General features: G+C 41.0%; 1 protein-coding gene across 2 annotated transcripts; it reads left to right on the forward strand.

Annotated features, from left to right (window-relative positions):
• Positions 1-2652: 2652 nt before the first annotated feature.
• On the forward strand, positions 2653-19707 carry LOC148353952 (TBC1 domain family member 12-like). 2 transcript variants are annotated; one of them, XM_088351440.1, is made up of 12 exons: positions 2653-3697; positions 10001-10139; positions 12970-13064; positions 13905-13987; positions 14068-14185; positions 16418-16611; positions 16677-16771; positions 16841-16912; positions 17713-17841; positions 17904-18013; positions 18089-18347; positions 19483-19707. In XM_088351440.1, the coding sequence occupies exons 1-12, from the start codon at positions 2979-2981 to the stop codon at positions 19552-19554; spliced, it is 2085 nt and encodes a 694-aa protein (XP_088207566.1). In that variant the 5' UTR covers positions 2653-2978; the 3' UTR covers positions 19555-19707. The 2 variants fall into 2 exon arrangements, with proteins under 2 accessions (XP_088207566.1, XP_088207567.1); XM_088351441.1 differs by having other exon boundaries at positions 2653-3670.
• Positions 19708-22551: the final 2844 nt, after the last annotated feature.

Raw genomic sequence — 22551 nt, forward strand, 5'->3', positions numbered from 1 at the left:
TTTTCAGTTTACATAAAATACATTTTAGAATATCAACCATCACAAAACATGTTTACATCCATTTTAACAAGATACTTTTAACAAGAGATCGTACAGTGGCTTTTTAACAATTACAATGAATTCAACATATTTTTCTTTAGTTTGAATTTTAACCAACATCATCCTTTTTATATATGTGAGAAAATAGAAATAATGAGTACAGTGGGACTTCGCGGTTCCACGTTCGCGGGTTCAGAGCTTCACGGGTCTAAAAAATAATAATTTTTAAAAAAAACACATTTTTTAAGCCTTTTTGAAGGGGCGTCGCTACTTCACAGATTTTCACTTTTCGTGGGTGGTTTTTGTCCCAATTAACCTGGTCTAAAAAATAAAATAATTATATATATATAAATATATATATATATATATATATTTTATTTTTTTTGAAGGGGCGTCGCTACTTTGTGGATTTTCACTTTTCGTGGGTGGTTTTGGTCCCCATTAACCGCAATAACCGAGGGATCACTGTATAAAGAACGGGTACAATTTACCTGCAAATGAATGAGTCACGACACGTGGTAAGCTTCTCTGCTGGCTTTGATCTCTATAAGGGGAAGCCTTTTAGCACAACATGCAACGTCCGGCAAAACTAACATAAAGGGCGACAGAAACAAAACGAAAATAAATCAAAACAGCTTGACAACATCAATCACATTACTGTGCATGTTGAGAGATTTGTCAGCTGGAGTGGAGGATGCTATAGTATACATGTTACACCAATCCCTCTCTCACCTGGATAGGGCGAAGGGGGCTGTGAGGATTACATTTTTGGACTTCTCCAGTGCCTTCAATACCATACAGCCTCTGCTACTGAGTAGGAAACTGACAGAGATGGGAGTTAGCTCACACCTTGTAGAATGGATTACTGACTACCTGACTGGCAGACTCCAATATGTGAAACAGGGGGGCTGTACATCGGACACTGTGGTTAGCAGCACAGGATCTCCGCAGGGGACCGTTCTCTCTCCGTTCCTATTCACTCTATATACATCGGACTTTAAGTACAACTCTGAGTCCTGCCGTGTGCAAAAGTTTGCCGACGACACTGCGATCGTGAGATGTATCAGAAACGGGCAGGAGGAGAAGTACAGGAAATTGATTCAGGACTTTGTCCGATGGAGCAACGCAAACCACCTGCACCTAAACACCACCAAGACCAGAGAGATGGTGGTGGACTTCAGGAGAACCAGAACTCACCCGGTTCCTGTAACCATCAAGGGAGAATGTGTAGAATTTGTCCAGACCTACAAATACCTGGGTGTGCAGCTGGACAACAAACTGGACTGGACTGCCAACACAGAAGCTCTATGTAGGAAAGGGCAAAGCCGACTTTACTTCCTCAGAAGGCTGGCCTCCTTCAACATCTGCAAAAAGCTCCTGAAAATATTCTATGAGACAGTAGTGGCAAGCGCCCTCTTCTATGCGGCAGCGTGTTGGGCAGGCAGCGTCAAGAAGAAGGATGCCTCTCGTCTCAATAAACTGGCTAGGAAAGCGAGCTCTGTTGTGGGCAAAGAGCTGGACAGCCTAACAACAGTAGCTGAGAGACGAGCACTTAAAAAGCTGAGGTCAATCATGGACAATCCATCGCATCCACTACACAGCATTATCTCCAGACAGAAGAGCAGTTTCAGCGACAGACTGCTGTCACTGTCTTGTACTACGGACAGACTGAAGAGATCTTTTCTTCCTCATGCCATGAGGCTCTTTAACTCCACCCGGCAGAGTAAAGGCCCACATTAAACCACACCACCTACATTGGATATTACCGAATCTTACTGCAATATGTATTCTGTGTAGCACTATTTAGTTACTCTATATAACACGCTACAGTGGGCATTTGCACGTCACACTGGGTATTTGTATATTGTATTCTTTTGGCTTTTTTATTGTACTGTTCTCAGCTCAGGGATGCTGCTGGAAATGTGAATTTCCCTTAGGGGATGAATAAAGTATCTATCTATCTATCTAGCTGTGGTTTTAATGTTTAAAATTAACTTTTTTTCGGAGCACCAAGAAATCGTGTCTTACCGTTGACAGCTTGCTGTTAGACTGCCAACAAACTCCGCCATCCCCTCAATTGTCAAAAGCCAAACCAAACCTTACCCCATACCAGCAGGTGGCACCTTTGGACTCATCATTGCAGAACACTTACACAAAAACTATACAACATATTTCAGCAGGAATTTCAATAAAATAAAGTTATTATTACACCTGTTACATAATTTTTTATTGTTTGAACAATTTTATTGACACTATTAACAGCAATTAAGCATATTCACAATTTCGTTATATCTGACAATATGACATGCAAAAAAAAAAAATTCCGACATTTTTAACAGCAATTAAACACATATCCTATCCCAACAACATGAGTTTTTATCGAAACTTTTAACAGCAATTAAATATATCTAAATTGAAAATCTAATGTTTGTAGTCCTACAGGCACAATTTCATTTTCCATCATCAAACATTTTTGTTAAAGCAATACTATTGAGGAAACATTAAGGGAATGGTCAAATTGTCATAAAAGACGTCATATGACGTAGCCTGCAGTTCCAGATAGTGTCCGCAATGTGTCGCTGCGACAAGGAAAAACGCCTGTAAAGGCACTCAATGACGTCATTGCCATGTTATTTTCAAGATGGCGCTGGACTGTAGCTGGAACGCTGCCGCCACCGTCTTCGTGTCAACAGTCAGGCGACATTAAAGACTATTGAGCGCCTCCTGATAATGTTGTGTTGCCGTAAATGAGTGTGTCTCGCTCGGATAGTGGCAGCTAGCCCTCCCGCTCCCTAGCGCTCGGACCTCACACTGGTTGCGTGCGGCTATGATGCTGCTAAAGATGCTGCTAAGATGCTAAGCCGCTCCCGCTGCGCTGCTCGGGCGACGGGACGGGCCGGGCGGTTCGAGGCTGGAGCCGTCCGGCAGGCCTGAGTTTGATGGCGGTGACGAGGGAGCTAGCGGCCTCGGTGCTCGTCGACCTGAACGACAACGAGGAGAGAGGCGGTGGTAGACGAGCGCTTCCAGCGGCTCTCAAATGTGCCGAAGTCGGCGGGATGCCTGACTTGGCGAATTGTTTCCTCCGGGACCGCTGCGGCCTTAACGGAAGCACCGAGTCGCCATGTGATGGCAAAAACGAGGAGGAGTCGGCGGCTGGAGAGGGAGGAACCGGTCTCCCCGCTAGCCAGACTCTTGATTCAGGGACGCGAATGTCATGGCCTCCCTCCGAACCGCAGGCGGCGGAACGGGACGTCATGGCCAACGGACGTGTTGAGGTTAACGGGGTCTGCGGCGCCTCCACCGACGAGGCTGGAGACAAGTGTGGCGACCGCCACTTCTCCGCGGACTTTCCCGAACGGCCCTCCCCGGAACCTTCGGCGTCTCCTGAGCTAAGCGAGGACAGTTACAACGACGAGGACGACGGCACCAACCCAGCTTGGGTCGCCAGGCCTCACATTTTGCGGACCGAACCGAACCTCACCACGTCGCTCAGCTGCGATGCCACCCCCGTCGAAGGAGGGTTTTCTCTCGGGGAGGTCGGTGTTTTCCAGGCGGCCAGACGCCAGAGCGCCCCCGAACCGGACTTCCGAGCGCAAGCTGAATGCGACGAGACGGCTCTCAATACCAAGAGGTTCGGAATTGTTCACTTCTTCACCAGGTACAAGTTATTTTCAAAGCAACCAGTGTTGAAAAGTATGCGTTCTAGGTTACCACTACTGAGCTACTTTTTCAAAAGTAGTGAATTGTAATGTCTACTATCCTCCCTTGCTCACGACGTAGTTTACAACCGTAATCCACTGGCAGCACAACACTGATTGCAACATTCAAAAAGGATGGCCATGTTTATTTGTACCTACAATATATATATCTATCCATCTACCTTGGTCATATCCCTCAAGAGGGGGGGGGGCAACAGCAAGACAAACATACAAAAAAATAAAGGGTAAAATAGCAACAACAAAAAAAACCACACAAACATGTTTGGACCATGGCCAACCCAAATGCCCAAACACCCAAACAAGTTAGGCACCTCGGCACCCAAGTTGGTCATGCTTTCGTCCCTCCAGATGAAACGGGACACAAGAAAGTGGCCGTGTCACTCGAGTCAGGGTGACAACACACTCTTCTGTTCAACAGCAGGGCCCGACAGCTTTCACTGGTTTATCCCTGCCGCATCATAAGGGTGCCCAGCCCATTCTTTAGAATGAGTCCACAATATATATATATATATATATATATATATATATATATATATATATATATATATATATATATGTTTAGTTATATATACTTATATATAGTTATACTGGACCCATATCCCTCTAGTGGGAGGTGGCTAGAGTCAATAACACATTAACATTTCTGACTCTTTCTGGGAGATTTATACAGAGGAGGGGATTCCCAGCCCCCTTGCTCAACCCAACTCATGTGTTGGGAGTCATTAGTTGACCAAACCCCCCAATTCCAACCCCTAATGCCGAACGCCAAGCAGGGAGGCAATGAGTACCAATGTTGTAAGTCTTCGGTATGACTCAGCCGAGGCTTGAACCAGCAACCTCCAAGTCTCGGGGCGGGCAGAGGTTTGTGTACCTATTAAATACAGTAACGATGTGACCATCTCAACACGGAGTTCGAGGGTGTGTAATTTCCCCCTACTGATATTCTCCCTACCGTACATACATCTAAGCCAAATTTATTACTATAACATAAAATACTAAAATCAAGGGGTCAGTTTATATGCGCATATTGCGTTGTCCTCCCAATAGCGTATGATAGGCAGCCCCTTGGGAAAAGGCGGTGCCTTTTCAAGAAACAACAAAGTCAAGTCATGTTTTTTTTGTATAGCTCTTAGTAACAAGTCTCAAAGGGCTGTACCGACTACAGAGTATTGGACAAAACAGACATTTTCAGCACATAGGACATTTCTTGAAAGGATACTGTGAATTTCTTCTTTTTGTTTCAATAACACGTTTACTGTCAAAAAACGAAAACAAAAAGATCATTTAAATTCAAAAACAAAGGCTGATGGGAAAAGATCCAATTTAGCTTGGGTCCCCTTAACAACTTACACACAATGATTACATGTTAAAAACAAAATAAGTGAACTCATGACAATTAGATTATTAGTCATATGCAAATGTGTGAAGTTGTAAAATCGTGTTTGGTTAAAAATAAATTAAAATCTTAAAAGAGGGTACAAACTCCGAATACATACCATTTAAGATTTTGACATTAAAGGTCATCATGCTTTGATCACACGTCATGAAAAAAGGACAATATTGGTTCATTTCCTCACAGATTTAAAAAAACATCTTGTAAAGAGATCATGTCGGACAATTGTGAGCACAGAATTTACGGTAATGTGCTGAATTTTTGTTGTTGTTCTTTTTATGTATTACTTTTTTTTTTTCAGTACACCATGTCTGGAGAATTTTTTCTCCTTGAAATCGAGAAGGAACTCTTTGAGTACCGTATTTTCCGCACAATAAGGCGCACCGGGTTATAGGGCACACCCCGAAAAAATAGTTTTTGGTCCTATATTTGACATACATAAGACGCACCGGATTATAAGGCGCTACAATGGGAACGTTGACAAAACAGTCAGATAGTTCAGTCAAACTTATTACCCCCTTAACATTCCGAAAGCCTGCAAAGACGCAAATACGTTTCGAGAACACGTGCGGATGCGGTGTCTGTACGATGTCACTCAAATGCATCGTTCCATCATTCGGAAGGTTAAAGTCTTGGGATTCAAGAAATGCCAACCATTCCTTAGTTTCTATTTACTTTTTCGCTCGCAACTTTACTGTGCATATGACAATAAACACTTGGAATTGAGTTTAATTTAAAAATAGACACTCCATTTCATCCATTATCTGCACCGCTTATCACAGAAACATCGAGTTCAGTCTGAAACAAGATACAAGGAAAATATACTGGACTGTCTCAGAAAATTAGAATATTGTGATAAAGTTCTTTATTTTCTGTAATGCAATTAAAAAAACAAAAATGTCATACATTCTGGATTCATTACACATCAACTGAACTATTTCAAGCCTTTTATTATTTGAATATTGCTGATTTTGGCTTACAGCTGAAAAAAACTCAAAAATCCTATCTCAAAATATTAGAATACTTCCTCATACCAAGTAAAAAAATAATTTTATAACAGCAAAACTAAATCAAACATTTGAAAATGTCCATTGATGCACTCGGTACTTGGTTGGGAATCCTTTTGCACGGATTACTGCATCAATCCGGCGTGGCATGGAGGCAATCAGCCTGTGGCATTGCCGAGGTGTTATTGATGCCCAGGATGCTTCGATGGCGGCCTTCAGCTCATTTGCATTTGCAGGTCTGGTGTCTTTCATCTTCTTCTTAACTATACCCCACAAATTCTCAATGGGGTTCAGGTCAGGGGAATTAGCAGGCCAATCAAGGACAGTGATGCCATGGTCAGTGCACCAGTTACTGGTGGTTTTGGCACTGTGGGCAGGTGCCAGATCATGCTGGAAAATGAAATCCTCATCTCCATAGAGCTTTTCAGCAGATGGAAGCATGTAGTGCTCTAAAATCTCTTGGTACACAGTTGCATTTACTCTGGACTTGATGAAACACAATGGACCAACACCAGCAGCTGACATGGCTCCCCAAACCATTGCTGACTGTGGGAACTTCACACTGGATTTCAAGCAACTTGGATTTTGCTCCTCTCCAGCCTTTCTCCAGACTCTGGCGCCTTGACTTCCAAATGAAATGCAAAACTTGCTTTCGTCTGAAAAGAGGACTTTGGACCACTCTGCAACTGTCCAGTGCTTCTTCTCCATAGCCCAAGTCAGACGCTTCTTCCGTTGTCTTGAGTTCAGAAGTGGCTTGACCATGGGAATACGGCTATTGTAGCCCATTTCCCGGACACGTCTGTGAACTGTGGCTTTTGATACCTGGACTCCAGCTTCAGCCCACTGTCTTTGAAGCTCCCCCAAATTCTGGAAGCGGCTCTTCTTCACAATTTTGTTAAGGCTGCGGTCATCTCTCTTGGTTGTGCAGCGTTTCCGGCCACATTTTTCCCTTCCAACAGACTTTTTGTGGATATGCTTTGAAACTGCACTCTGTGAACAGCCTGCTCTTTGAGAAATTTCTTTTTGTGTCTTACCCTCCTCATGGAGGGTATCAATGATGGTCCTCTGGACAGCAGTCAGATCAGCAGTCTTCCCCATACTTGTGATTTAGTTTACTGAACCAAGCTGAGTGTTTTTAAGGCTCAGGAAACCTCGCAAGGTGTTTCGAGTTAATTAGATGATTCAGGTGATTAGTTGAATAGCCTACTTGTATACTTTTTCATGATATTCTAATATTTTGAGATGGGATTTTTGAGTTTTCTTAAGCTGTAAGCCAAATTCAGCGATATTAAAATAATAAAAGGCTTGAAATAGTTCAGTTGATGTGTAATGAATCCAGAATGTATGACATTTTTGTTTTTTTAATTGCATTACAGAAAATAAAGAACTTTATCACAATATTCTAATTTTCTGAGACAGTCCAGTATACCCGGAGTAGCTCACCGAAGTCGCTGTGTTCAATAATAATGTGCAGCCATGGTCCTCTTATATCCGTGAGTGTAGTAAATCCAGGAGAATAAAATATTTACAAATACAGAATGGTAAAAAAAATGCTTTCTGTATGCCGTCGACCACGTGCTATACACATTCATCTTTTTCGGCCAATTGCAGGCTTTGTTTTGCCGCTTAAGCCTATGCCAGCCTGTAAATGATAAAAAGGATCCGCCCCTTGACCTCCGAATAACTTTAGCCAATAGTGATCGATTCAACTGATGATTGACACATCTTTTTCGGCCAATTGCAGGCTTTGTTTTGCCGCTTAAGCCTATGCAAGCCTGTAAATGATAAAAAGGATCTGCCCCTTGACCTCCGAATAACTTTAGCCAATAGTGATCGATTCAAATGATGATTGACACATTGGTTAGCCAATGAAACGCCGGTAAATAAATCCCAGCATACACCGCGGACTACTTGGCGTTTGGGGGAAAATCTAGTCGGCGGCTGCAAGTTAGTTGGAAGACTTTGCGACCTAATATTGATCTATAAATAAAGCGCACTGTATTATAAGGCGCATGGTCAGCTTTTGAAAAAAATAAAGGCTTTTAGGTGCGCCTTATAGTGTGGAAAATACGGTAGATATGAAGTGTGATAGCTGTGCTACTTCTCAAAGATGCACATGACACCAGGTCTTTTATTATGTGGCTATTTTTAAGCAGTTTTAGGGGGTCAGCTTTAATGTAACTATATATGGTAATCTGTAACTAGTTACTTTTAGTGTGACGTGCTACATTTAGGTGTCAGTTGTCTGGAGGTAACGCAATTACTTTAAAAATAATGATGTAACAGTAACAAATTACTTTTTCCAGTAACATGCTCAACATAGTAAGCAACAGAGAGCTGGATTTCTTGTTAGCAAACACTGCGACAGCTTCGTCTTGAGCTTCACAAGAGTTGCAACCGTCTTGAAGTAATCATGAATTGAACAACAAAAGAAAGTTTGTAGCGATGGATGAGATATTATGCATTTTTCAACTTCTGTCCACTTATTCTAGAAACAAGCCCATCCGTCCATTTTTCTAGTTCTCGTCTGCTCCCGTTAACGTTTACCATAGATCGTGTAACACAATATCCCAGGTTTGAGTAGAGTACATGGATAATGACAAACTTTAACCCTCCCGTGGTCTTCAGGTCCAAATGAACCCACCACTATGTTGTTAAAAACTCAAAAAAGATCCCCAAAATGATATTTTATTTAACTTTTTAAATGTTGTGACTTTTCCTAGATCAGTTATAACCGTAGAAAAAATGAAATGTTGTTTTTATTCACAAACCCATGTAAGCTGTATGCATAAGTACAAAGATGGTCCTTAAAATGAGGACAATATGAGGGTTAAGTAGACATGCCAAGCCCCTTCATGTGTTTGATACATTTTAGAATCGATTGTTGATTACATTATTCAAGATGATCCCTCAGGGCGACCTCTGCGTCAACGCCAGAAGGCTTTCACCGATCTTTTAATCAACTAATGAATTGGCAAAAATGACAACCACTATTTTAAAAATTTGAAATGTTCTGCATGACGTTCAGCGTTTCAGTTAAGTTCCTACTTGGTGTTGTGCAATGTCATATTTGCCAACATCCGCTTTCACTTGAGACACGGGCGCTGATTTTCTGACCTGGATCGCCCATCGGGTTGCTTAATCAGTTTGTTGCTCAATCTCTTGTTTGTTTTTGCACTTGTGATGTGAGAGTAAATGATGGAAATGCAGTTTTTGTATCCAGTTCTTTTATTGTTTAGCCAGTTAAAACGCATTGAGAACAACATTTGATTTCAAACAGTGGCAAGACCAGAGGCAACACCTCAGGAAATAAAACCTCAAGCAAATACATTTGCAATGTTCGGTCTGAACTTTAGCTCGGTTCTTTTATCTTAAATGCTTGCTACACTAGAAGTAAGAACCAGGAGACTGCATATTTTTGTTTAAGTATTTACTGGATGCCAGAAAGCGTGTATAGATGGCTGTGAAGCACTTTTCAGCTTCACTTGAGAAAAATATCTTCAAAGATAGTTTTTGGTCTTACAGTATACTATCTACCCCGCCCACCCGCGAGGGACTCAGCCTCACCATCGTGTCGATGTGAGACTCAATGGTTTTAACTGGTTTAAACTGGATAATATGTGTGAGAGTGCTTTTAGATAGTAATACGGCAAGCAAGGATAGGTCAAAGCAACCTAGCGGATCAGCTCAAGTCTTCCAGCTATCATTTGAGAGGCCTAGCCAAAGATAAAACGACAATCTCCAAACTAATTTAATAGTTCAAAAGAGAGCACTTCCTGTTGCCTCCGTCATGAACTTTCTTTTTCTCCTAAAAGTGACTTTGTGTCTCCTCTGGCCCCCAGGAGCCTGCTCCCTCGGAAAGCCAAAGAGCCTGCAGCGCCGTCCCACAATGCACCTGGGTGGCGACTGTTTGGCAAACCCAGAGACGCTGCGACCTCTGCAGCTGCCGGAGAAGAACCTGCCTCTTGGTCCACAGAGCAGGTTGGTGTGATTTTTGCATCATGTGCTAATCACACAGATTGCCTTGTGCCAATCATGTGACTTTAAGATCAGCCGCCACCTTCTCTGAAGTTTTGCTGTCACATGACGCTCGAAAATGTGTACGCTCTCGTCTCGGGCCCAAAATGTATTGCAAGATAAAATGAACTTGTGAATTGGAGCTGCGCGATTAACCGAAATCTAATTGACATTGCGATGTGATGGGAGTGCGTTGTGTAATCTTAAGACACTGTAGGTTTTTTTAAGGATTTATAGTTTGTTATTTGATTGATGGAGTATTTGGCCAACTCGAACGATGTATATAGTAGATCAAACGCATTGGTGTTTTTGCTTGCTGGCCTTTTTCGCCCTCTCGCTCGCTCTTTGGGTTAATTAGTTTATTAGTTAATTAACATGTTTATGTTTAGTTGATTGGATGATAACGTTCTCTGGAGGGGTGTGTGTGTATTGGTTGAGGTGTCTGTGGGAGGAGTTAAATTAATCCTCATGGCATTATCTTTCAATCTAAAGACAACTTTTACCCATTGGGGTAACCAGCCTGTTTTGGGGCTGCTTGACCCCAAAATTCAACTCATGCACTCCCAAAAAATATGGCATTTTGAAAACTTTTTTCCTTAATAACAAACACGATAAGCTGAAATATGATGAAAAACTAGATTTGAAAACAAAGCAGAAAAAGGTGAACGCAGCGTCGGAAATACTCTACTGCCTTGAAATAGTTCAATCCATTTAATTCTTAGCACTGCTATGGAACTTTTTCTACCTCTAGGAGGTGCTTAATAATACAACTGTCCCTTTAATCACCCCGCGGGCCGCAATGGGCCCCTGCCCTAGAATGTCCACCCACCGGGATCTCACAAAATTTTATTGGAAACACTGGTCACTGTGATTAACTAACCACCTGAGTGTTTCTTTTCCCCAATTTTTAAAAACATTTTTGCACTGATTTGGTAATAAACAAAATACAAACTCAAGGCTTCCTATAGTACAACACACAAGTAAGGAAAAAAAAAAGGTACAAACAAAAGGCTTCTTATGGCACTTAACACACTGGGCCTGCACAGGCCTAATTCTTGGTAACAAATCAGTGCATTACTATACTAATGTCTTTTTAAAAATACACTTTTGGGGGGCATTTTAAATTTAGCTTAGAGTGAGAAAAAACACAGAGAATGACCAGCAGGAACAATTGCCTTGCCGGTGCCTAACTCTTATCATTCTCTCTCTCCAATATTTGTTTTGGGAAATTTCCAATATAACAATAATTGTGATAAAGTACCATATTTTCCCCACTGTAAGCCTCTTCGGATTATAAGGCACAGCCTCAAAATAGTCTTTTGTGATATATTTTACAGGGCGCACTGGTCTACAAGGCATGACGAATTAGAACTACAGTAAGAGCTAGGGTTGCATGAAAAGTAAATACATTTTTGGAAGAAATTATTTAACATCTGGTTTCACCACTAAAATTTGTGTTAGAAACATTTAACATGTTAACCACAAGAGGGCACTCGAGGATATGACAATGTTTTTCATAGGTAGAACAGCTACCCTATGCTGTATCATTTAACAATATTTCAAACTAGAGTATGTTATTTTGTACAAAAATCTTCATTCAAGTAATCATAATACATTTCCTTCTTTCGGACAAATATTGTCCAAAGCAAGAACAACAGGGTATTTGCAATTAGTGTTCAAAAGTTGGCATTTTAGCTGCGGCTTAAGTTATGCGCTTCTCTTTTGCCCTCTTTTAGCAAACAATTAACATATTAACCACTAAAGGGCACTCAAAGACCACTATATGTTTCTCAAAGGCAGAACAGTTACTGTATTCAGTATCATTTAATTGTAACCATGAGTTTCCAATTTTATCCACCGTATTTATATAATGTGCATGGCCAATATGAGGTTTTTAGGTGCGCTTTATAATCCGCAAAACATTGTAATGATCATGAGGAATTTTCTCTGCTCTTTGCCCAGTGACAGCCAATCAATTTTGGAGTCAAACTGACTGAATTTTACAAACAATGTAAGTGTTAATGTAAGTGAACGTAAAGTGTAAATTAGCTCGGTAGTGTTGGCATGTAAACATTCGTAAAAGTCCGACAAGCGTCTATCACTAAAGTATATGCAACAATGAAGAGAAACAAGCAGATACATTCATCACTGTATCTATTTTTCAGCAGACTTTCAGGGGGTTTACTTCTTTTTCTTCCAAATCAAAATACACTTTGTCAACTTTAGCCCTTAATTTTCCATTCTTAGAATTCTGTGGATCCCTTGTTTTCATTCATTTTTTTGTTGTTTTGCTTTCATTTCTTGGCCTCATGCAATATTTGCGTCACACACACACACACACATACACCAAGAAATGGGATATGGCAATCAGAGCTTTTGTATTTTTTCCTCTGTAAAAAAAAAAACCCTTTTTGATGTTTTTCACAAGTAATTTGGAATGGGTGTTTGATCACTTGGTGTTATCAATGAAGTGAAGATTCCCCCGACACTGTTCCTAATTTCGTTTAGCTGCACCTAAAATTGACTGCCAGATAACCAAACAAAATCTTCCCTTATGGTACTTGAGACATTTCAGCGCTATCATCATCTCGACAAAAGTTACATAATGATAATGTTAGCGGTCGAATAGCGCATCACTGACTTGTGGGGGAAATGGCATATGCAAACTGGAAGGGATCGACAAATTTTCAAGAATGTGCAAAAAAAGTGTGCCAGTAATGCAGACACAACTGAAATGCCGAGTGTGGTTTCCGCTACTAGACTACGATGGCCTGACTGCTGTGTTTTTGGGCAGTTTTCACCTCAGCGCCCCCCGGTGGCGGGAAGGAGGAAGAATCTGGACTTTGAACCGCTCTCCACCACAGCACTCATCTTGGAAGACCGTCCACCGTCAGTACTTCTTGTCAAAGTCATAGTTGGGCCTGTTGATAGCTTTGTTGCAAGTGGTAGCGGCAGGAATTTAAACCCCGCACACCCCTAAAAAATACATATATAAGTAGAAAACCTGTAAGACCGGGATTTTACTTCTACAATTCAAATTGTCTTTTTTTTCTCATTCATAACAACATAGTGAACATTGCTTATAACAAGATTGAATGTGGCACTCCAGGTAATAAATATGTGAAAGAGAGAATTAAGATAAAATGTCATGATAAATAAGCAGAAATATTTACAAATTAACTACTACTATTTAATAGCTAGTCCAAGTACAAATAACCAATCGTGTTATGTAAAAGAAATCAATGTATAAAGAAATCAATACCTACAAATATAAGCTACACATGAACACACAATTCACATAATACCTCATTATATTATATAAATGTATTCATTTATCTACACATTTTTCCATTGGTTTTATCATTTATCTATTTCAGTATAGATTTTGTCGTGTATTTTGTCACAACAAGATGTTATGAGGAGGAGGCCCATTTGCCTGAGGATTTTATCTGTTGGTTGAACAGTGATGAACAATCAGTTCACTCATAGATCAACCAATAGGTCAAAAGCCCAGCTCCTTGACCCGCCCTCTCATTTGAAGAACATTTTCTTTTTTACAAAATACTCAACAAAATAAATAAATAACCAAATGCATGAATACATGATTAAATCTCATCACAAATATTTAGGTAGGTAGGTAAGTTATATTTATGTGTTTATTTATGTCATTGGGCATATATTTATATGTCTTAATCTTGTTACCAGTGTCACCTAACATATGCTCCTCAGGAACCTTCCTGCCAAATCTGAGGAGGAGACGCAAAGACACAAACTGGAGTACGAAGAGATGGTGGCTGGGGCCAAGAAGAGAGGTGATTACACGCGGTATGAAAAGGAAGACAAACTGTTCCTTGCAAGCAACAAATGCGGATGGCCTTTTCTTGTGTGTCAGAGTTGAAGGACGCGCAGAAGAAGAAGCGTCAGATGAAGGAGCGCCATCGCTATGAGGACAGTATCTCCAACGCCGTGGTGGTGTGGAACACTCACATTTTGCCGCGCTGGGACGCCGTGTGAGTGTTTCGTCGCATGTGTTTGTGGAGGCTGGCATCTGTTAAATTTTCCGAAGTTTTGCATTTTTCCGCATTTACTTTTTTTTTGTTTTCCTTTGAACATGTTTAGACATGTTCTAAGGGATGGGCAGGGCACCTGTATGATGCGGCAGGGGTAAACCAGTGAAAATGACACTGAACGTTATATATAATTACAATATAATTTATAATACCCCCCAGTTTTTACAGCACAGACACTTGACATTGACATAATATTTGCAGAAAATGATTCATAAATGTTTCATAACATTTTTAATTTTAAAAAATCACATTGGATAATTTCTTACGGCACACCTGACTATCTCTCACGGCACACTAGAGTGTCGCAGCACAGTGGGTGAAAATCACTGCTGTAGATAATTGGATTCTATGCATTGTCCTTGATGTGAAGAAGCCATTTTCGCAGACATTCAAATAAGTTGAAGACGGCCCAGGGGACGTACTGTAGAGTAACGCTGGCTTTCTAGTTTTCGGGTATCTTGTTTTAGACTGATTGTGACGTTCCTCTGATGAGTATATTTTGAAATGATCATCAAATCATGAACCTCAAGGGTTTAAGCTTTCCAATGATATGTGGCATGATGTATTTCAGTGACTGGTGACACGTATGTTATTTCTTTTTAAATGTCTCATGTTTCAATGTTGGCACATGCAGCTTTAGTATGTACAAAATGTTTTCTTTTAAAAATGTACTAGGCCGCTTGACTTTTGATAAACAAATACTTGTCTGTACAATGTCACCTTCACTAAAATATGTCATGTCTTGTATGGTGGAAACTCTCTTAAACTATTTCAAAATATATTCGTAAGAGAGAACTTTCACGACCAGTCTGAAACGAGGTACTAGAAAACTATTAAACAGGCGTAACTCATCATTACGTCCATTGGCCACCTTCAACTTCTTTGAATGTCCGCCAAAATGACTTCTTTACATCAAGGACAGTCCATAGAATCCAATGGTGTAAAATGGTTACTCCAAAACACACGATATTGCTAACAGATAAATAGAAATGATAAGGGTCTGTTCGTGCTAGTTTTATTCATGCACCAAGCGCAAAGTTATGTTAAACTTGCGTCTTCCTCGACACATTTATTCAACCTGTCTCACTCTTACCTTTACTGCTCGGGCGCCCCATTATTACATAAGCCGCAGGGTTGAAAGCTTGTGACAAAAGTCGCATCTTATAGTCCGAATTTTACAGTACAGACGCTCCCCTGCTTACGACCATTCGACTTGGGTAGATACTATCACTCTTTTCGGATTGCTGGAAGTCAGATTTTGTATTGTGTACACCTTTTCCGAGGACAGGAAAGTACTGTGATGCTTTTTTCCGCCGCTACCGACGTATGACGCTGTGAGAGGTCACCCAGGATCCACCCGGAAGAAAATAAATCCGCCTTCTCTTCCAAGTTCATGTGTAAACATTCTATACTGTCTATGTCCATACTATCTCCAGCGCGCTAAGAACTTTGACATTTGTATTGTTTAATATCTCTTGCATCCATTCAATACGGTTAGTGTAAAGTGTAAAGAAGAGGCGAGCCGTTTCTTTTGAAACGAAAATGGAATAAGAAAGCTTGATGCGGTTGAGAAAATCATCTGAATGCTTTTTTTCGGACCCCTTTTTACTACGAGGAGCATCTTCCAAAAGTAAGTTAAACACAACTTTATTTATCTTTATAGAGCATACTATTTTATGAAATATTTTTTAGTACAGAACAATACAGATTACTTATACAAGCCTTAAACATACTATATAAACAGTAAACATACAAAATATAGCACTAAAGCAACTTACGAACGATCGTCCAGAACTTAATTCGTAAGTAGAGCAGCGTCTGTACTTAAAATGTGTCTAGTGAAGAGTTTGGTGTAAAGCCTAACAATCTGTTGGGAAGGCAAATTCAATTTTAATTTCAAATGGCTGATAATGTACATAGGTAAATATATTTTCATCTACATCAAAATCCTAATATAATCTTCCTTTAAATCAAAATGGTAGTGTTTTCTGTGAACTTATCTACATATACCTGAATTTCTTCCGTCCCAAAAATATGCATTATAGGACCTTGCTGCTGTTCCATACATTGAAATTCCTCCTCCATAGCTAAATGGTCTGGCTTTAGGCAGAAAACTCCCGGGCTAAAAAAGGGGGCCCACTTGCTAATGTTGCTCAGTGTGTGCACATGCAGGAAGGGAACGCGGCGCGTGCGGGAGTTGTGGTGGCAAGGCCTCCCCCCCAGCGTCAGGGGACGTGTTTGGAGTCTGGCCATCGGGAATGAGCTCAACATCACGGCGGAGCTCTACCACATCTTTCTGTGCCGCGCCAAAGAAAAGTGGAGGAGTTACAGTGAGACCAGCTCGGTCAGCAACGACTGTGAAATTGGTGCGTCTTGTCTTGTCCTGCCGCCCATGCCTCAGCCATCCTCACCCCTTTGCTTGCTTTGGCAGACGGGAACGCCTCGTTGGCGGACAGGGAGTCCAGTCTGGACCTGATCAAATTGGACATCTCCAGGACCTTTCCCTCACTCTTCATTTTCCAGAAGGTATTGATGCATTGCATCCGCTACCTGGTGGTCACTGCTGACCCAAACTCCTTGCTTTTCATCATGCAGGGCGGTCCCTACCACGATGTCCTCCACAGTGTGTTGGGTGCATACACGTGCTATCGACCTGACATTGGATATGTAAGTCACACATATCTGTTAATAGTGATTTTGCCTGTGTTTTCGTCCATTTTGGAGGCAACTTAAAATTGTTCCCTAAAACAAAAAGTGCAAGTGAAAAACTATAAGGACAAAAAGTAGAAAAAATTCGACAAAAACTGGGAGCACTTGTGAAACTCTTACGGATAGATGACTAATAAAAATGAAGGCCTGTGGACACGTGCCTTTCAATTTTGTCTCAAGCGTTGACAGGCTGCTACGCACTGCTATCCCAAACATTAAACTTAACAAAAAAAGAGCATCTGCTGGGGAAAAAACGAGCACCTGCCCCTGAGACGATGTGGTTAGTGTACTGGGTGTAGTAATAGATTGCTGTGCCAGCTGGCTAACAAATATGTAGCAAGCGTCGACTGGCTGCTACTCATTGCGGCGCCGGACATCGAATTAAAAAAATGTGCATCTGCGTCCAGGATAGTATTAAGTTACTGTACTGAGTGTAGTGGTAGATTGCTGTGCCGGCTGGCTGGCTTATTTCTCGTATGCGTTACCAGGCTGCTACGCGCTGGAATGCCAGAAAGAAATGCGCATCTGCTGGCTGTGGTTGTAAGTATGGGTGGGTGTAAGACGGATGGTACCCACGCTTTATGAAAAATGCAACATGTTCCTACAAAGATGTCCATCTGCCATTATAGTTTGAAGAAATTCTTGGTGTTATAAATTCCTTCGAAGGTTTTGAGGTCCTTACCATCTCAGCTTTGACCTTGTGGATTATTTTTTGCTGACAAATTGAAGATGAGACTGTGGTTTGCTTGTGCGTGCAGGTACAGGGAATGTCCTTCATCGCTGCCGTTCTCATCCTCAACCTCGAGGAAGCCGACGCCTTCGTCACTTTCGCCAACCTGCTCAACAAGCCATGCCAAATGGCCTTCTTCCGTGTGGACCACGAGCTGGTACGGGTCCGCCCACCTACCTGCCCGCCTGTAAACAGGCCAACTGACGCACGTCATTTCAGATGCTGAAATATTTTGCCGCGTTCGAGGTGTTCTTCGAGGAGAACCTCCCTCGCCTCTTCAGCCATTTCAGGACCAACAATCTGACGCCAGACCTCTACCTGATTGACTGGTGACTGGGCAAAGAGCAGAACATTCTGGTGAGCCATAACCCTATCTGTGTTAACGTGTTGATTTTCCACTTCAGGATCTTCACGTTGTACAGCAAGTCTCTGCCGTTGGACGTGGCGTGCCGCGTGTGGGACGTCTTCTGCCGTGACGGAGAGGAGAGCTTGTTCCGGACCGGCCTGGGCATCTTGCGCCTCTTTCAGGACGTCCTGCTGCAGATGGACTTCATCCGCATGGCACAGTTTCTGGGCCGGCTGCCCGAGGACCTGCAGGCGCATACGCTCTTCGCCGCCATGGCCGCCACGCACATGATCACCGGCAACCGGCGTTGGGCACAGGTCAGGAGTCTAGTCAGGCGGCGGCCAATTTGTGTTTTCCTTTGGGGGGGTTGGCATGGGCAGTGTTTCTTTTACATAGGTTGATTCTGGTGGGTTGCTAGGGTGTAAATGATCCCTCCAGAATCTTATAGACTTGTATTATTAGACAATATAATTTTTAAATATATATGAATGCAAAGTTAACTTTAACATTTCTCAACATAGAAATGATAACAAAGGTCATGTTCCGATTTGTGCTACATATCTGCCAGTCAGAAGGAATCTCGGTCAGGCAGCACCTTACCCTGTGGTAATGTACGCACTCTCACTGACACGTGCTGCACACTTGCAAAGATTGGTTGTTGCGGTGTTTGTCCCGCCCAGCTCGCACTGTGGTTAGACAACTGGGTAAAAATGTGATATTGACGAAAATTGCATTTTTCCCGTACCAATGATAGTTTTGTTTTTTTTAAACACTGATTAGGCCAGAGAGTTCCGCGCATATCTGCCTAGCGCCTTGTCGCACTGCCGGGGTTTTCAACAGAGCGTAAAACACAGGGTTGCCCTTGAAAGCAACTGGAAGAATTCGCTCAGAGCAGCTTTAATGGACACGGACTCTAGCTGTAGCTCATAAGTTGCAATAACCTCCTGTGAACCATTGAAGAAGAACCAGCATCCTGTCATAGCAGTAATCACAATAGCAGCGTTACTGATATTTAATACTGTAATTTACCAAACAGGCAATATAAGTACTGGGGATTTGGTGTGTTAACTTTCTGATACAATACCTTAAAAATGTACGACATCAGAAAAATGCTGGGTATTTTTAGTTTGATTAAGTGACTAGAAGATTTGCATTAAACCCCTGTCTCGTTCACTATGCTTTGTGGGTGTGACTAACTAGTGTATTTATGTTTCATCAGTTTTAAAGAGCATACGGTCATCAAAGAGCTAGCTTCTTGGTTTTTCTCTAAAATTGCCCCAAATCGATGCATTTGAATTCAAAACATACAAAAGGATCTTCTGGGGTAGCCTGTCCGCGGACACCCCTCTAAACTGTCCACCCACCAATTCTATAGGAAATGGGGTTGTAATGCGATCTGATCGGAGGAAACCTTGTGTGCTGGAGTAACTCATGTCCTGCTTTTCCTTTCAGGTGTTCGCGTCGTTGCTAAAAAACAAAGAATTGGACAAGGGCTCAAGCCCCGCCCTTGCCACCCAGCACTAGTTCACCGTTTGGGATCAAATTGAAAGATGACTCCTCATTATTGCGGCTGTATTTTGGCGACATTTTGTTTGATAAGCAACTTAGACTGAAGCCCATTCAAGGTTTTGGTGGGTAATTGCCAAGGATGCTGCTACCGCCAACCGAGTGGCGCATATGAGATGCCCCAACGAGAAGGGCGTCACATCTTAGCGTGGAAAAAACGTTCCCGTCAGCACCTCAGTGCAGTCTTTCTCGTCTCCTAGGCCACAAACAAAACACTGTAGGCATAAAATGTTGCCTAGATAGGAACATTTTCACAGACCAATCCTGATACTCAATTCTTGAGTAGCTTACGATGCTACTTGACAAATTTTGATAGCACTAAAATATAAAATCCCCTCCTCAAAATAATGCCTTATAAAGACAAATACATTTCAAATACTGAAATTGATTCCATAACGTCATATTGACTTTATTGTCCCCGATTGTGAAATGGCCGCCAGACGGCAGCCGATATTTGTATTAGCCACGGTGGCAACCAGCAATAACTGCAAAAGGCTCGGTACAATACAAATATAGTACTTGATTGTCTAGTTCGAAGTATGTTTTTTGTATTTTACTATATTTTAAACATTTCTGGTTAATCATAAGATAATAGGTCACACGTGGCAAGAAGATATCATTATAAACAATAATTTTCTAATCTTAATATAAAATTAAAATGAGCATAATTATTATCCATCCAATACATTCGATTACAATACTTTATTTTAATGGATTTTTAAATTTTTTTTTTGTTAAAAATCAATATTTTCTGCCAAAGAGGTAAGAATGTATTCTTTTGTCCTCCTCCAGGCAAACTTAGGAAAGCAGATGTCCCGTGGCTGCAGATGCCACTGAGATTAAACAAACACTCCCCGTCGGTCCGAAAGTGTGCTTGTAATTGATTTTGTTGTTACACTCCCTTACCTGCAGGGGCAGCATTCCAACAAGAAAAGATGAGATTGTTTGTCCCTCGTTTCAATGAAGGATCGAAATGACTTGAGCGACTCTGGCTTTGTGTTACAATTATGAATTTTATTTAAATGAGCTTTTTTTCTACACGGTGAAGTGGATATTGAGCTTATTTTTTATTGTAAAACTAAATGTACAGTGTTTTTCTTATCGCCTTATAGGTGATGTAAATAAAGCATTAATGAAAAAAAGCTTTTCATTCACAAGCACCAGTTAAACGTGTAAATAAAACAATGCAAAGTACAAAAAATGGTGTCCGTCGTGTCTTTGATTAAATACAATTGAGAGACGAGTCTACCAATAGATGATACATTTTTTGCGTACTTGTGCGCTAGCGCTTTGCCACAACTAGAGGTCAACCAAGTCTTGCTATAAAACCTTAGGATACCCTGTCTCTTAACAATTTTTACATTTTAATTCATATCATGGCTTTTGGGACGCTTCTTTGAATACCAATTATATATATCCGGACAATTTTTGATTGTGTAATTAAATATTTCCCAAAATTGACACTACGGCTGCCAAATGAATATAAAGAAAAAAAGTCACAGGGTTTTATTTCCATTACGGTCTCTTCAATTTGTGAATGCAGAGCAGGCCCAAGGTATGAGTGAACTAAGCGCCTGCTTAGGGCCCCTTGACCACCAGGGGGCCCGAAAGAGCAGACAACATCTCATCTCATTAGCCGTACCGCTTCTCCTCATTAGGGTCGCGGGTGGGGCTGGAGCCCATCCCAGCCATCTCCGGGCAGTGGGCAGGGGACACCCTGAACTGGTTGCCAGCCAGTCGCAGGGCACACAGGGACAGACAGCTCATTCGCTCATTCACACCTAGGGACAATTTGGACCGGCCAATTCACCTGAAATGCATGTTTTTTTGGAATGTGGGAGGAAACTGGAGTGCCCGGAGGAAACCCACGCAAGCACGGGGAGAACATACAAACTCCGCACAGGAAGTCTGGAGCTGGATTTGAAAACGTCTCCGGAAATACTACATAAGCAATACAAAACTATACAGTATATAAAATATAGTGCTTAAAACCGGGACCTCATATACTGTATTATTTTGCTTTAATTCGGGCAAAACTAGTATAGAAATACTACAAAAATACTATGATACAAATTACTACAGGAATATTACCCCATAAATACTACAAAAACAACTATAGTAATATTACAAAAATACAAAAGAAATGACAAAAACAATACTAGGCAATACTACAAAAAAATAAAAAAGATTACTAAAATACTGCTTTGGAAATGCATCAAAAATACCACTTCATAATACTATAATACAAACCACTAACAGACACGCATTACAACAAATACTGCAAAATACAACTAGAGCGATACTAAAAAAAAGTACTATGGAAATACTACAAAATTCAACAGGAATGGTACAAAAATACGAAAAAATGTTAATAGAGTATTCTACAAAAACATCAAAACCATTCAAGTACTGCAATGCTAAAAAAATACTACAGACATACAACATGCAATCTACTATTGTAATACAACAAGAAATACTACAGAAATATTAAAACTTTACTACCATGGAGAAACTACAAAAAAAACTGCAGAAATAGCACAAAAATAAAAATAGACTAATACTACAAAAATCTACTGAACTTCAACAAAAATCTCACGACAGAAATACTAAATAAATACTTTGAAAAGATTTCAACGACTAAGTTTGAAAACTAAATATCAACTGAATTGCTTAAAACAGGGACCTTGTTTATTATTTTGCTTTAATTGTGATCGTTTCAAAACTAATTGATGAAACCAATCTAGTTCAAAAGAACTATACCATGTAAATGTATGTACGGTATATATATATTTATTAACAAAATAAAAAATTGGATCTTTTTCCAATTTCTAGCCCCTTGGCCCAAAAATTTAGACCCAATGCGGTCCCCGACTCAAAATAGTTCCCCATCCCTGGATGAGAACATGGAATGTTTTCTAGTAGGTATGCAATTTTCAAGCAATGGGGGGCCCAAAT

Source organism: Urocampus carinirostris, chromosome 13 (genome assembly GCF_059441175.1).
Source record: "Urocampus carinirostris isolate Australia breed hairy pipefish chromosome 13, RoL_Ucar_1.0, whole genome shotgun sequence".
In the NCBI taxonomy this organism is placed as follows: domain Eukaryota; kingdom Metazoa; phylum Chordata; class Actinopteri; order Syngnathiformes; family Syngnathidae; genus Urocampus; species Urocampus carinirostris.

What these genes read in the sequence shown, in the direction of transcription:
- LOC148353952 (XM_088351440.1), top strand. Translation starts at nt 2,979, where the DNA reads ATGGCGGTGACGAGGGAGCTAGCGGCCTCGGTGCTCGTCGACCTGAAC. An exon ending in TTGCCGCGCTGGGACGCCGT is followed by an intron (nt 14,186 to 16,417) that starts GTGAGTGTTTCG and finishes GTGCACATGCAG; the next exon opens with GAAGGGAACGCGGCGCGTGC. An exon ending in TCCGTGTGGACCACGAGCTG is followed by an intron (nt 17,842 to 17,903) that starts GTACGGGTCCGC and finishes ACGTCATTTCAG; the next exon opens with ATGCTGAAATATTTTGCCGC.